Below are 14,349 nucleotides of genomic sequence, written 5' to 3' on the forward strand. Positions count from 1 at the left end.
ACGGTAAAGGGTAAGTACTATGGGTAAGAATAATGAACTATAAAGCCTGACATTCTAGGTCCTACAATACTAAAACATATTTTATGGGGCTGTATCCAAGATGCTGGTTTCAAAAGGGACACAGCCCACTACACTGGAATTCTAATTCAAACTCTAACAACCTGTGTCTTGCCAGGTCACTTTAAACTCTACAGTTTTGATTTTTTAATCTCTAAGTTAGGGGGCTGATATAAGTCTATATATCTCACATCAGCATATGTGGCAGTGTGCTGGAAGTATGCAAATCTACTGGGTTATTATGTGACAGATGTTCCTGAAACATTAGCTTTAGTTGTGAGTAAATAACTTATAATGCTTATATTAAAGTAAACACAAATAACAATGCATAGGGCAAAATTTTTAAAGCAAGGGTATCAGATATCATAGAAATTCAGGACCACTTTAGGTTATAACACCAGACTACCCAGTTTACTCCTAAATTACTATGACTTTTGATGACTGAAGTCTGAGAAACTGAGCCAGATGAGCAAAAGTCACAGAGTACAGCCGAAAAATAACACAGTTAAAGGGTAAGTGGGTACCCTGTGACAGGAAGATCTTAAGGCTGGTGATGGGTATGCATGTGATGACTTATCTAACGTTTATACACAACAGTGAATACACCAACCACTTCAATATGAAATAAAAGTTGCACAAAGGTTCAAACAATACCTTGATGAAGTAGCTGTACTCGGTATAAAGGAGGCAGCGATGTCAAAAGGCAAGTGTGCAAGCGCATCGCCAATAAGTACCGTAAACCACACTCATCCAATGTGTCTCTTCCTTTAAAGACAATATAAATTTAAGGAAAAAGGAATGCAACAGGTCATAAACCAATGGAAAGTTAGAAAATAAACATTAAATAATAATTTACAAAAAATACGTATGAGTGTATTCCTTTCTGAATACTTCAATATCTTTATCAATGCATATAGCTTCTCAATAAGTACATGTATATAATAAAATGGTCAAAAGAAAAAGTTTGAGAAAAATGTAAGCACCTATCAGTACAGGTAATAATAGTACTTAGAGCTACTCATAATAAAAGAAAAGGAAAGAAATTTTGAAATCCAATAAAAAGTAATAGGTATAATTTTAAAAAATATTCCCTATGAGAATTTTTCCTATTTTAAAAACTAGGAATTACATAGTCAACTTATTTATTATATAATTAAACAGGTTAATATTTTCTAGATTGGTTAGCTCAAATGAAATACAGTACTATCCATATTTGAAATTTGACTCCTCAGGCTAGTGTTACCAAGTTAAGGTTGAACTCCAATTCTGATCTCACAAATTTGCTCTTAGTCAAAAGTTGAGCAGAGGTATGAAAGCATGATAAGTTAACTCAAAATTATAGCCACTGTTGGATAAAAGCAACAGAAAAATACTAACAGCACCTAGCCCAGTAACTGCCACTTAGGAAGTACTCAAGAGTATTGAATCAAATATTTTCTTGAAGAAAATAAAACATTTTAAACTGTCAAAGTTCCAGCTCTACTTCCCATCAGCTGTATTTGTTCATACACTCATTCATGTATCCATTCAACAAATTAAGCATCTGCTACATCGGAGGCACAGTTTAGGTACTGCAGATTGGGCAGGAATAAGGCAAGGTCCCTACTTCCAGGGTGCTTACATCTTAGGAGACAGGGAGAAACAACAAAGAAGTAATGTGTCTAGTGGAAAATTAATGCTACAGCGAGAAATAAAGCCGGACTGGGAGAAAAGGGAGTGCTGGAGTAAGAGGGTTCTATTTTATATTATGCAACCAGGGAAGAACTTTCCACCAAGATGACATTTCAGCACAAATCTGAGGTGGTTAGGGAGTGAAGGGTGCCTAAATCTGGAAGACAAGTATTCTGTGCAGGGCAAACAGTATGTACAAAGATGTTGAGATGACTGTGCCTGGTGTGTTTGTGGGACAGCAGGGAAGCCAATGCAGTAGAGTGATGTGAAGACAGATCACCTGGAGCCTTGAAGGATTTGGCTTTTTTTCTAAAGTGAGATGGGAAGCCACCAGTGTTTACTGAGCAGAGGTGAGATTTAAGGTGATTTTGTTTTAGAACAATCACTAGTTCCCATGTGAGGGACAGACTGAAGTAACAGGAATGAACCAGTTTTAGGAGCCTTTGTCAATAATTAGGCAAGATGTGACAGTGACTTGGACCAGAGTGGTAACAGGAGAGGTGATGAGAAATGTCTGGAGTCTCCACACAGTAGAACTAACAGCATATGACAATGGACTAGATTGGGGCGTGAGAGAAAGCTGAGTCCGGAATACCTCTAGGTTGTCTCATCTGAACAATGGAGGGATTCACTTACTTAGAATCCATCAACTGAGATAAGTAACTATTTAATCTCTGAGCTTCAGTTTCCCACATGTGAAATGGAGACATTCATTCCTGCCTCATCTACCTCATGAAAGTCTATGATAGGAGGAACAATTTTTATATCGCCTACTTAAGGATACCTCATGTGAAGAGCTGACTCATTGGAAAAGACTCTGATGCTAGGAGGGATTGGGGGCAGGAGGAAAAGGGGACGACCGAGGATGAGATGGCTGGATGGCATCACTGACTAGATGGACGTGAGTTTGAGTGAACTCCGGGAGTTGGTGATGGACAGGGAGGCCTGGCGTGCTGCAATTCATGGGGTCACAAAGAGTCAGACACGATTGAGCAACTGAACTGAACTGAAGGATACAGTTTTATATCTGAAAATCTAAACTATTTTTCACAGATTGTGACATAGCTATTTTCTTAATACCCCAGAGTAATATCTCTAATATATACTAATAAATATTAAGTTTGAAACAAAGGCTTAAGGCTCTTCTGGGAAGAATCCTGCTCTACTGCATACAACCTCATAATGATTCAAAAAAGTTTTAATTACTAGAGTTATAAAATAAGTCATAGGCAAAATCCTCTAAAAGTCACTAGTTATTTTAATCTACAAAAAACTTTGGAGACACATTACAAGGGCCTAAGTCTATATGAAGAGAGATATTCCAGGTAGCTTTGAGGAACAGACTTTTTTCCTCAAACTTGTAAAACCTGTGAAATAATTAAAAGAATACAGGCTTGGAGGCAATGATTTATCCACATTTGAATCCCAGTTCTGCCATTTACTATCTATGAGATCTTATATGTTCCTGAATCTCTCAGTATCTTTCTCTAAAAAAATCAAGTATAATAATGGCTACCTACTAGCAGATTGTTGTGATACTTAAATATGATAAAGTACATGAAGCTCCTGGCACATAGCAATTGTTCACTCCTCCACAGTATTTACTGAATGAATGAATGATCAATCATTTTCGGTATCCTTTGCTAATGTCATGATTTAGAATCAACACCATTACCTTCAACTATCTGCATAAAAAAGAATGGAATCTAGTTTCAGGAGGTAGCCAAAATTTTTCTGGTTACAGAATGAATTAAGCAAGACACGCGTTACATTAAAATGTATGAAAACCTCTTTCTCAAGACTTTTTGGAGAAAATTAGGTGATTATAAAAAAAATTATTTATACCTAGAAATGTGAAGATGAACAAGTTGTGCCGGGGGAGTTGTGGGGGTAGCTCCTTACAAACCTGGTGGTTCAATAGTAAAATTAACAAATGGACCATTTTTATCACTAAAAGCAAAATAAAAATAAACCATTTTTATTTTTAAACAGAATCAATCTGTTAAAAAAAAAAAAAAAAAGACTGTATGTCCAAAATTATATAAGAGTTTCAGGATAAAAACTCAGGTGAGGATACACACAGATATCACAAATACATAAGTTATGTGCACAAGTCAGAGTCTACCCCAATTGTCTTTTCTTTCACAACTGATCATATTACCTAACAGTAACTGCCAACTAGAGAGAACATTTCCCTGTAAGGTTTAAAGAAAGATTGCAATTTAATATGTGAGTCATTATATAAATAACACAGACAGTTAGTTCTACTGACAATAACTTTCTAAATTTTTAGTGAGAGTATTTACCTGAGTAACTCTTATCTCTGTTCTCATCAAGCTCAGTACTGGTGGTAGCCACCGTGTCAGCCAAAGCTACAAGGAACATCTGCTCCAAACGGGTAAGGCCTGGTAGACTTGAGTGCATGAGATGACTAGAAAGTACCCTAGCATGTTCTTGGCCAAAGTAAGCTGGTCCATATTGAGAAAGATTTATTACTTTTGATTTGTTGTCTCTCTTTTCTGGCTCTAAGTCGATATCATCCGTTGTTATATCCTGGATTTGGAACAGCTCTGAGTACTGGTCCTCTGGTTGACTTTCTGCATGATCTTCACAGCTCTGTGGCACTTTGGTACTTTCTTCTGAAACTCTGTAGGTTGTATCTTGATCAGCAGCAAGCAATGCATACAAGGGCAGTGGAGGAATAGAATCTATCTCAGTATAATCCCGAGTACCATCTTTGCCTATGGTGACTGTATCCTTTGCCGTACTGCCACTTACACTAATGGTTCGAGAGAGGTGTCGCTTAGTGCCTTCTCCAGCATCAGCATCTCTAACTATTGCAACTTCTCCTGCAATGCATTTTACTAAATGAGAGAGAATAGCTTTGGCCCTGCGAACTTTCCCTAAATCCATCAATTCCAACAGCTGGGTGGGATGATACTGTGGGAGAGTAGGGGAAAGGACATGCGCAGCTTCAAATAAGCCACCATCTTGAACTACAGTTGGTGAACAAAAAACATCATCAGCAATAGCTGTTCCTTCAGCAATACTTTTTCTTGACAACATACTAGATTTAAAGGCAGAATGATCTTGTATTGCTGTCTCTTCTGCCTCAAAACCATCAGTGTGAACGTCTCCAAATCTGACAGCGTGCTTCCACTGCGCATATACATGCATTTCACAATCCATTCCTACCACCAAGATCCCATCTCTTACCCAAGAGAGAGAGACAGGCAATGAAGGTGTACCATCAACAGAGGACACTAAGTCTATAGATCTAAGAAGAACCCATCGTGACCTAACTCCTTGCTTGATACTTCCACCTAGTGGTAAAGTAATGACAGCTACTCCATCCTTACTATTGGTTTGCTCAGTCACAATTCCTGAAAGCCCCATACATGAAGATATTAGCACCGACCCCCACTGTGAGAATGTGGGAACCATCTTCTTTTGATACCCAGTCCAAATGTACTAAATGTTTGATATTCGGAATAAGGTATCTATCCTTGCTCAAAAGTTCATCTGATTTGCTGTACACAAAGAGATTACTGTCAACACTGACCCTTGAATCAAGTACACTCCCAACTTTGACCAAATCATCAAGATGAATTGTTTGTTCTAAAACCCATTCTGACCCTCCTGTAGATTCACATTCGAATATGCAAACATGCATGGAAAATTCTTTCGAAACAAAACCATTGTGGTGGATCAGCTGTTTGTAAGCCACTGCAAGGCGACCCGTGTATGAACAGCTAACAGCAACTGGTCTTCCCACGATGCTCACTGTACTGCTATTATCTTCTCCTTCATCATTCATCAAGGGCCATCTTCTCCAATGATAGGTTTCCTTCTCATCACTTTTACACTGTAGGTTGGTTTCCATACAACATTTCCAGAAGCGTACTTTATTGTCAGAACAAGTTGTAACGACTAAATAAGGTGCAAGGCACACTGGATAAATTGAAGAGGAACTCAAATGGCCTTAAAAAAGAAAAAGTAGGTCATCATAATAAGAGAATCACAAAATAATATGTTAATACTCAAAGTCTAGAATGTGATTAATTCAAATCCACTATGAGCTTGTTCAGAATAACTCTGTAGTCCCTTACTAAATCAAATATTTCATTAAAATACAACTCAAAATCAATCAAACAAGTCAAAGTTTAATCAATCAATAAACCTGTTTTCTGCTATAAATTACATCTTTACCACACACACTTCACTGGAATTTCATGCTATATCTTTTATCACTTTCATCATAAATACATTAACAGTCATTAGAATTTGCCCTTCAAATTCCTCTAACTGGCCCTCAAATAATCCAGACACTAGATCTACTCCACCACAAAATGCTTTCAGTCAACCAGACAGACATTAGATCTCACCTTTTTCACAGGTTTAATTCATGCTCTCCTAACAATGAACTAGAACCATTTATTCCTGATGGCCAAAAGATTAACACTTCCCATTTATTGTCAACTATAACATGAGGGGTAACAGTGATTAAGATTGGTTGATCTTAATCTTAAGATTGATCAGAAAGCCTGGATTCAAGTTCCAGTCTATCAACGCCTTCCTAACAGTAGGAAAGCCACTTAAACATTTGAGTCTGTTCTACCTATCTAATGGGGATTATGTTACTACTTCCCTTGGAGTGTTACTGTCCAGTAAGATGTTTTAAAGCATTTTATAAATTCCCTGCAAAGTAGAATTTATCATTATTAATTCTAATAAACTTATTTGCATATATCATAAGCTTTCCAAATACTTTGAAAGTTTCAAAAGCTAGGGATGAGTAAGAGAATTTCATACTCAAAATCATTCACCACTAACTGGAATAGTCTTGAAACTCTGATTTTGATTCTTCAAAAACACTATTCTAGGAACTCCTCAATCACAAATTCCGCAAGTGACAGATCATTTTAAACTCAGATGTCAGTCCTGTTCTCCAAACTATTTTATCCACCTTGCTAAAGTCAGTATCACTTTAAGCAAACCAAACTATAAACTTGTATCCTATATTTTCCCCCCAAAGTATCTGCCAACTCCTGTTCAAACATACTTTATAATAACACAATGTGGATGAAAAGCCTTAATTTAAAAAAAAAAAAAAAGCTTCAATAATTCACATATGAACATATATGTTCTTTGCAATTTTGCTATCACAGTATTCCTATTTATAGGGGGCTTCCCTGGTAGCTCAGATGGTAAAGAATCTGCCTTCAATGCAGGAGACATGGGTTTGATCCCAGGGTCAGGAAGATCCCCTGAAGAAGGGAATGAACGGCTACCCACTCCAGTATTCTTGCCTGGAGAATTCCCTGGAAACCACAGTGCAGGCAAGAAACCCTGCATTAAAACATCCACACCATAGTCTGACAAGCTGATTGTATTTATTTTATATTTATCACAGGAAATAATTTCTAATATATACATATTTCTAAAAAGATGCATCATTAGTAGAAAACAAATCTTTCTTTTTAATTTTTTATTTTATACTGCAGTGGTGGCTCAGACAGTACAGAATCTGCCTGCAATGCAGGAGATGTGGGTTTGATCCCTGGGTCAGGAAGACCTCTGGAGAAGGAAATGCTTACCCAATCTAGTATTCTTGCCTGGGGAATTCCATGGACAGAGAAGCCTGGTGGGCTACAGTCTACGGGGTCACAAAGAGTCGGACATGACTGAGAGACTTACACTTTCTTTCACTTTTCACAGCTAGGTAACAATGTTGTGATAGTTTCAGGTGGATAGCAAAGGGGCTCAGCCATATATATATACATGTATCCATTCTCCCCCAAACTCCCCTCCCATACAGGCTGCCACATAACACTGAGCAGAGTTCCCTTTGCTATACAGTAGGACCTTATTGGTTATCCATTTTAAATACAGCAGTGTGTACATGTCCAGCCCACACCCCCTAACTATCCCTTCCTCCATCCTCCCCCAACTAGTAATCATAAGCTCATTTTCTAAGTCTGTGAGTCTGTTAGAAAACAAAACTTTTAGTGTCAAATTTACACCTGTTTCAGAAGAGACATCCATCTTATGCACTGAAGACTGCTCTGAGCTACAAGTGTCCAGTTTTAACATCTTACCTGCTGAAGGTGTTGCTCTTATTACTTCAACTCCTACTGGGAGATCAAGAGGTTGGCTATATACCAATCTAGAACTCAGAATCAGTTTACTAGCAGTTTGAAGGTTGGCAATTGATGAGGAATGTGACATGGGGCTCATGCTAGGAGAGGTTTCTGGAGAAGAGTCTACATGCTTCTGTCCAGGGACTGAAAGTAGACTCTCTGATGAAACACCTTCTGAAGCTTTAGCTTTGAAAACAAATTATGAAATAGATTACTATCATTTCTGTGTACATGAACTAGAACAATACTTTGTTATAATATAAGAAATATAGTTTCTTCAAAGTGTTCTGGAGACAAGATCAATTTTAAAATTTTCCTTGAGAGAATTTTCTTAAACTATTTCACCCTTTCTTAGCATCATCAATTACATCACAGGGATACTGTCAGTGAAGAAGCACAACATGTAAGATACAGGAAAAAAAAACTTATGTTCCCTAGTTTCACTGTTTTCAACCTTGAAAACACATCAAAAACTTGAGGAAGCTTTAACATGAAGATTCTCAGGCCTAAACATAGAAACACTGACTCAGTTGTTCTGGGGTAGATTCCAGAAATCTGCATTAATAAGCAGCCGAGGTGTTTCTGAAAGAGAGAGGTCATAAATCAAATTGACAAATAACAAGGTACTGACTCACTCAAGAGATGAAGAAATTTAAACTTGGAAAGCTTAATGATTTTCCTAAGCTCCTATAATTAGCTAGTGGCAAAGAAGACACTAAAATACCCGCCTATCAACTATCAAACACTGAAACAATAAACACGATTTCAAGAACATAGGAAACTTCAGACAAACTTCAGACAGTACTAGTAGAATGGCTTTGTAAGCACAGTGATCTTGATCTTTGTTTAAAAAGTTTTCAGCTTTCGCATTTAGGTGAAGTGAAAAATCTCTAAGCAGATTTAGTTATTTGTGCTTCTGTGACATGTATGAGATACTCTGCAACATTTGTTTATTATATTTGTATGTTCATCTCACCCTCTGTCCCCATCTGGTAGGTTAAGAATTCTCTTCCTTGAGGGTATTATATAAGTGAAATAAGTCAGATGGAGAAACATAAATATCATATGGTTTCACTCATATGTGGAATATTTTTAAGTAATAAATGAACAAATAAAGACTAACACAGAAACAGAGAAAAGATTGGTAGTCACCAAAGGGGAAAGAGGATGTGTGTGTGGGGTGGTGGGGAGTGAAACGGGTAAAGGGAGTCAACTCTATGGTGACAGATGGAAACCAGACTTTTGGTGATGAGCAAACTGTAGTGTATATAGAAGTCAAATTAACTATTGTAGACATGAAACTTTTATAATGCTATCAACCAATGTTACCTCAATTAAAAAAAAAAGAAATAAAATTATCTTCCTGACAAGATTTTAGATCCCTCTACTCCTGCATTTCTGTGAAACAACACATTATGCCAAGAATTAACTCCAAAGGCTTTGAAAAGATTTGGGGATTCCTCCTACCACAAGAGGATTAGGCTCAACCAGGCATGGGTAAAGGTTCTACTGCATCATTTGACTTTTTCAATGCCAGTTCAGGGCCCAGTTAGAACTGCTATTTACATAGTTACATGATGATGTTGATTACCAAGGGAACAAAAAACATATACACTAGTATTTTTCTGTAATGTTTAGTATGTATAAAATCATTAAAATTATATAATCATCAATTTTCAAAACTCTCAAAAATTTTGGATTAATCAATTTACGGCAGATTCAGTTTGATAAGGCTAACCATGCAATTATTCATTTAAATTCTCTCTCAGGAAGTCAAAGTTTGTTTTAAAAAGAAAGATTCATAATCAATTTCTGCACTTCATATTACACATCTTCTGGTTTGAAAAAACATCAATATGAACATGAATGGCAAAAGTGTGGCTGAAATTTTTTTTTAATCACTGCTGCATTTCCTAATATTCCACAAAATCAGTTCCACCCTTTTGAACTTCAGAATCACATTTTTCTAAATAGAAAATCTGCTTCTTTTAGATATGCTATAGCAAATATGCACAGCATCAGATGACAGTGTGTATTAACCAACAAAAAATTATAATATTAATTTTACAGGCAAAACTGACTTATAGAGACATGGTATCTAGAACAGAGTCATAATAGACCTTTAGTACACACTAATTAAAAATCAATCAAATTTATTAATTTAATATGTCTCAATGAACCCATTTGGTTTGTTTTTAGATTAACCTGTTTCAAATTAACAATTTATGGCCCTATAATTAAAAGTTTGGCATATACATACTTCAACTCAGCAATTCAATTTACAGTTCACTGGATCATCATTTTAACCAACCTAAAGCATGTCCAGTAAAAATGAATTTATCTCACATTGTCTCTACATAAAATTGTTATATAATTACTTACCTAAACATGCCTGTATGGATTTAAGATGAAGGTGCCACATGTGGAGAATAGAGCAATTATTGCTGTCCTTTTCAATTACTACTAGAAAGAACTTTTCTGAAAATGGTGGTGGCCGATATCCTATTGTTAAAGGAAAAGAAATATTTAAGTTAACATGTTTCTATAGGCAACCCACTCCAGTACCCTTGCCTGGAAAATCTCATGGACAGAGGAGCCTGGTAAGCTACAGTCCATGGGGCCACAAAGAGTCGGAGACGACTGAGTGACTTCACACGTTCACATGTTTCTATAGGGTTAAGAGAAAGACATTTGTTTAAACAAAATCTCTTGGTATGTATAGAAACTGGAAGGAAAAGGAAGAAAAGATGTTTAGAAAGTTTTATATCTTTTGTGCTGAAAGTTAAGTGGCTATCAAAGACTAATGGGGCTATGTCATTAAGTACAAAAGCCAACATGAATGGATGCCTACTGATCAAAGATGGGACCATCTGAGCAACAAAGAATAAAAATGAACACAATTTATTAAAACACATTCATAAAAATACCAAAAATGAGAGGGCACTTAACAATAAATGAGGAAAGGAAGGACAAGAAGGACCGAAAGGAAGAAATGAAAGGGAGAGAGAGAGAGAAAGCAAAGCAAGAGAGGGAGAAAAGCCCAGGAGCAAGTCAGCCTCACTGGATGCCCCTGGAAGTAAGTGGGGCACCAACTCCTTAAATGGAAAACTGGAAATTAAATGCAAAGAATGAAGTAAACATATATTCTGCTTTTTCTATATGTAAGATAGCATTAAAAAAAAATTAACAGTCATGGATGGAGGGCTGATCGTGGTGGTACCGAAGAGACTTTTTAGAAATTTTACATTTTATGAAAAGATTATTTGTGAACATAATTTTTCCTGTTGACAATTACATTTTTCATATAGGATAATGAGATCTACAAAGGACAGCAAAAACTTTCTTGAAAAATGTAAACCTGTACATTATATGAAGTTATGGGCGTGAGACTTTTGAAAACTGTAAAGCACCACAGAATTTAAAGAATATTTCATTCAATGAAAAGAAAGAATAGAAAAAAATGAAAACTCATAATGGCAACTCATTGGGAAGAAGCACTGCTAAAATGCAAATTGTGGCCTCTGAATACCATGCTCCATGGGAAGGAACAATTTGGGGGCGGGGGGTGACTCCATTCTTGCAAAGGCTATTTACAAGAGAAGGCTGGTATATCTTGCTGTGCCTGAAAGAAAGCAAATTATCAAAACTAATAGGGTTGTGTCAAAAGGACTCAGGACCAATTCAAAGTATCTTTACCAGTCTAATATAGGACAATGTGAACACTAAAATTATTATTGTACTCACTGAAATATGTTAAGTATATAAAAATTAATGATTGATATATCTTTGTATGCATATTATTCAATAAAGAGTTTTTCTAAAATGGGTTCATAATGACACACAAAGTAAAAAGAAAGACAACAACATTCATCCATAACCACCAGCAGGAACCTGGGAACAAACTCCTTTGAAATCAATTAAAGAGAAAGAACTAAGCACTTACTCTGACTTTTCTAAAAAGAACTCTATTTCAAGACAGCCAAAAAGCTCTCGTGGATAAGGAAAAGCTTTTCCTTACAAATGCTTTCCAGCTAATAAATAAATGAGAATTAATAAAACTAGAAAATCATACTTGAACAATCCTTAATGAAATAATTGACTGAAAAGCAACAATATCAGTGGAAGAAACCATGAGATAATAGATTGCTGGCATATTTTACACTGGCGCCACCAGGTGAATTTTCTGAATCCTAGCATCACTAAAAATGAGACATCCTAACATTCTGTTCTTTCTTATGTCCTTCTGTGATGGACATAAGAGTTCATTTGCACTTCACAGGAAAAATTTTAAATGACATCCACAAGTAACTGGTCAGAAAAACTGCTATAAAATAACTTTCTCTAAAACAAATTAGTGGCATGATAAGAGCATAAAGGGGGATTGCTTTAGCTTAAAAGACTCCTAGAAATGAAACATTATGTGTGGACTCTATATGGATATGGATCCAAACAAATTAAGAACCAACAATGCTGGGCTTCCCTGGTGGCTCGGTGGTAAAGAATCTGTCTGCCAATGCAAGAGACACGGGTTTCATCCCTGATCTGGGAAGAACCCAGATGCCATGGGGCAACTAAGCCTATGCACCACAACTACTGAGCCGGTGCTCTAGAGCCCGGGAACTGTAACCACTGAGCCCGTGAGCTGCAGCTACTAAAGCCTGTGCTCCGCAACAAGATCGGCCACCACAATGAGAAGCCCGTGTACCACTAGAGAACAGCCCCCACTGGCCACAACTAGAGAAAAGCCCACGCAGCAACAAAGGCCTAGCACAGCCAAAAACAAAACACTTAACAGTGTATACCATGCAGCAGGGTAAGGGAAGAGGAGAAGCACACATGTCAAGTCCCTTAAGAAAACAGCTAGAAAATCAAGAATATTTAGGGAACTACAAAAACTAAAGGAGACATATATATGCCTATGGCTGATTCATGCTGATGTTTGAGAAGATGTTTGAGCTAGCCTCAAAGAGTACAGGAACTCACTCTGATTTTCCACTAAAGGAAATCAAATTAACCATACAAATTCAGTAGAAATGTCTTCCTTAAAAGTCTGTACATAATTCTGTGATAAAAGCTATACTCATGACCTTCTAATACTTACAAGCTATAACCAGATAAAATATCTGGAAACTCTTTGAAAATTAAAAACTATTCATCACAGAAAATGAATTCTTAAAGTAGGACATATCTTTCCTGTCTTCAAACAGAAAGTATTCTACTCAGTATGTTCTATTTTCAAATTTCACTTTCAAATAGAACATGAAAGTTCTATAATTACAAAGTTGTAACCTCTAAAAGGAATATTTTAAGCTAAATAATAAAAGTTTAAACTAAACAGCATATGGTTTACATTTTTACATTTTATTTTTAATTGGAGGTTAATTTCTTTACAATATTGTGATGGTGTTTGCCATACATCAACACGAATCAGCCATAGATATACATATGTCCCCTCCCTCTCAAACCTCCCTCCCCATCCTACCCCTGAATGGCCTTAAGAGAACTACTTTCTCTCAAGAAGAAAGTAATACAACCCTTCAGAAAGGAAATCTATGAGACAGTACCTTTAATGCTCAGAGTATCTGAGTTTCCTGGTATATATACCATACAACATAGTATCTTCCTTCTACAGTCATCAATAATCTTTAGTATACTTATACTACAATTAATTGGCTTCCTTAAGATAACACAGAGATACCTACTACCAATCAAAATAATTTAACTGTAGTGTTGAACAATCAAGGTTAAATTTTTAAACAATTAAACTAGATTCCATAAATAACATTTACTGGCAAAAGGCTATGTCACCAGTGAAAGTATCTTTCAAAATATAATTTTTAGGGAGGTTGGGGGAGAATGGGTACACGTATATGTATGGCTGAGTCCCTCTGCTGTCCACCTGAAACTATCACAACATTATTAATCAGTTACATCCCAAAAAGTTTAATTAAAAAATAAATATATCCAATTTTTACCCACATATGTTCTTTACCCAGAAAAAAACATAATCACAGAACTGGTGTATTTGTCAAAAATCATGAGACTGATGACTTGTGATAAAAGATCTACACTCAGTGAAAGTTTAGAGTTTTTTTAAGATTAAGGTATCAAACTCAAGACTATTTTTAAAAATACCTTGGGATGGTTGAAAAAATATTTCTGTTTCCTTTTTTTCCATATCTTCCTTATGTGGTTTATATCCTCTAATGAAGTCTTCTTGAAACACATGAAGCAACTGTGTATTTGAGCCACACTACAAATATGAAAAAAAGTAAAGTTTTATCTTTGCAATTCCATATCTTACACTACCTCTCCAAGAACCCTAATGTAGAAGAAATAAATCCAACAATTTCTATTCTTTATAGAATAACAAAGTATAGTGGGAAAAACAAGAGAAAAAAATCATTAGATAAATTACTTTCAAATATTCTATAGTCAATAGCAGAACTGTGAAACTAATAAAAACAAATCAACAGGTTTG

General features: G+C 36.1%; 1 protein-coding gene across 1 annotated transcript in view; it reads right to left on the bottom strand.

Moving 5' to 3' along the window:
- Positions 1-14,349, bottom strand: part of DMXL2 (Dmx like 2) — a 167,465-nt gene that overhangs the window by 49,042 nt on the left and 104,074 nt on the right. Inside the window, 6 exon segments of the mRNA XM_070377897.1 lie at positions 712-822; positions 4,035-5,119; positions 5,121-5,709; positions 7,827-8,054; positions 10,251-10,370; positions 14,004-14,121. Of these exon segments, the coding sequence (XP_070233998.1) occupies positions 712-822; positions 4,035-5,119; positions 5,121-5,709; positions 7,827-8,054; positions 10,251-10,370; positions 14,004-14,121 (2,251 nt within the window).

Source organism: Bos mutus, chromosome 10, assembly GCF_027580195.1.
Source record: "Bos mutus isolate GX-2022 chromosome 10, NWIPB_WYAK_1.1, whole genome shotgun sequence".
Taxonomy (NCBI): Eukaryota; Metazoa; Chordata; class Mammalia; order Artiodactyla; family Bovidae; genus Bos; species Bos mutus.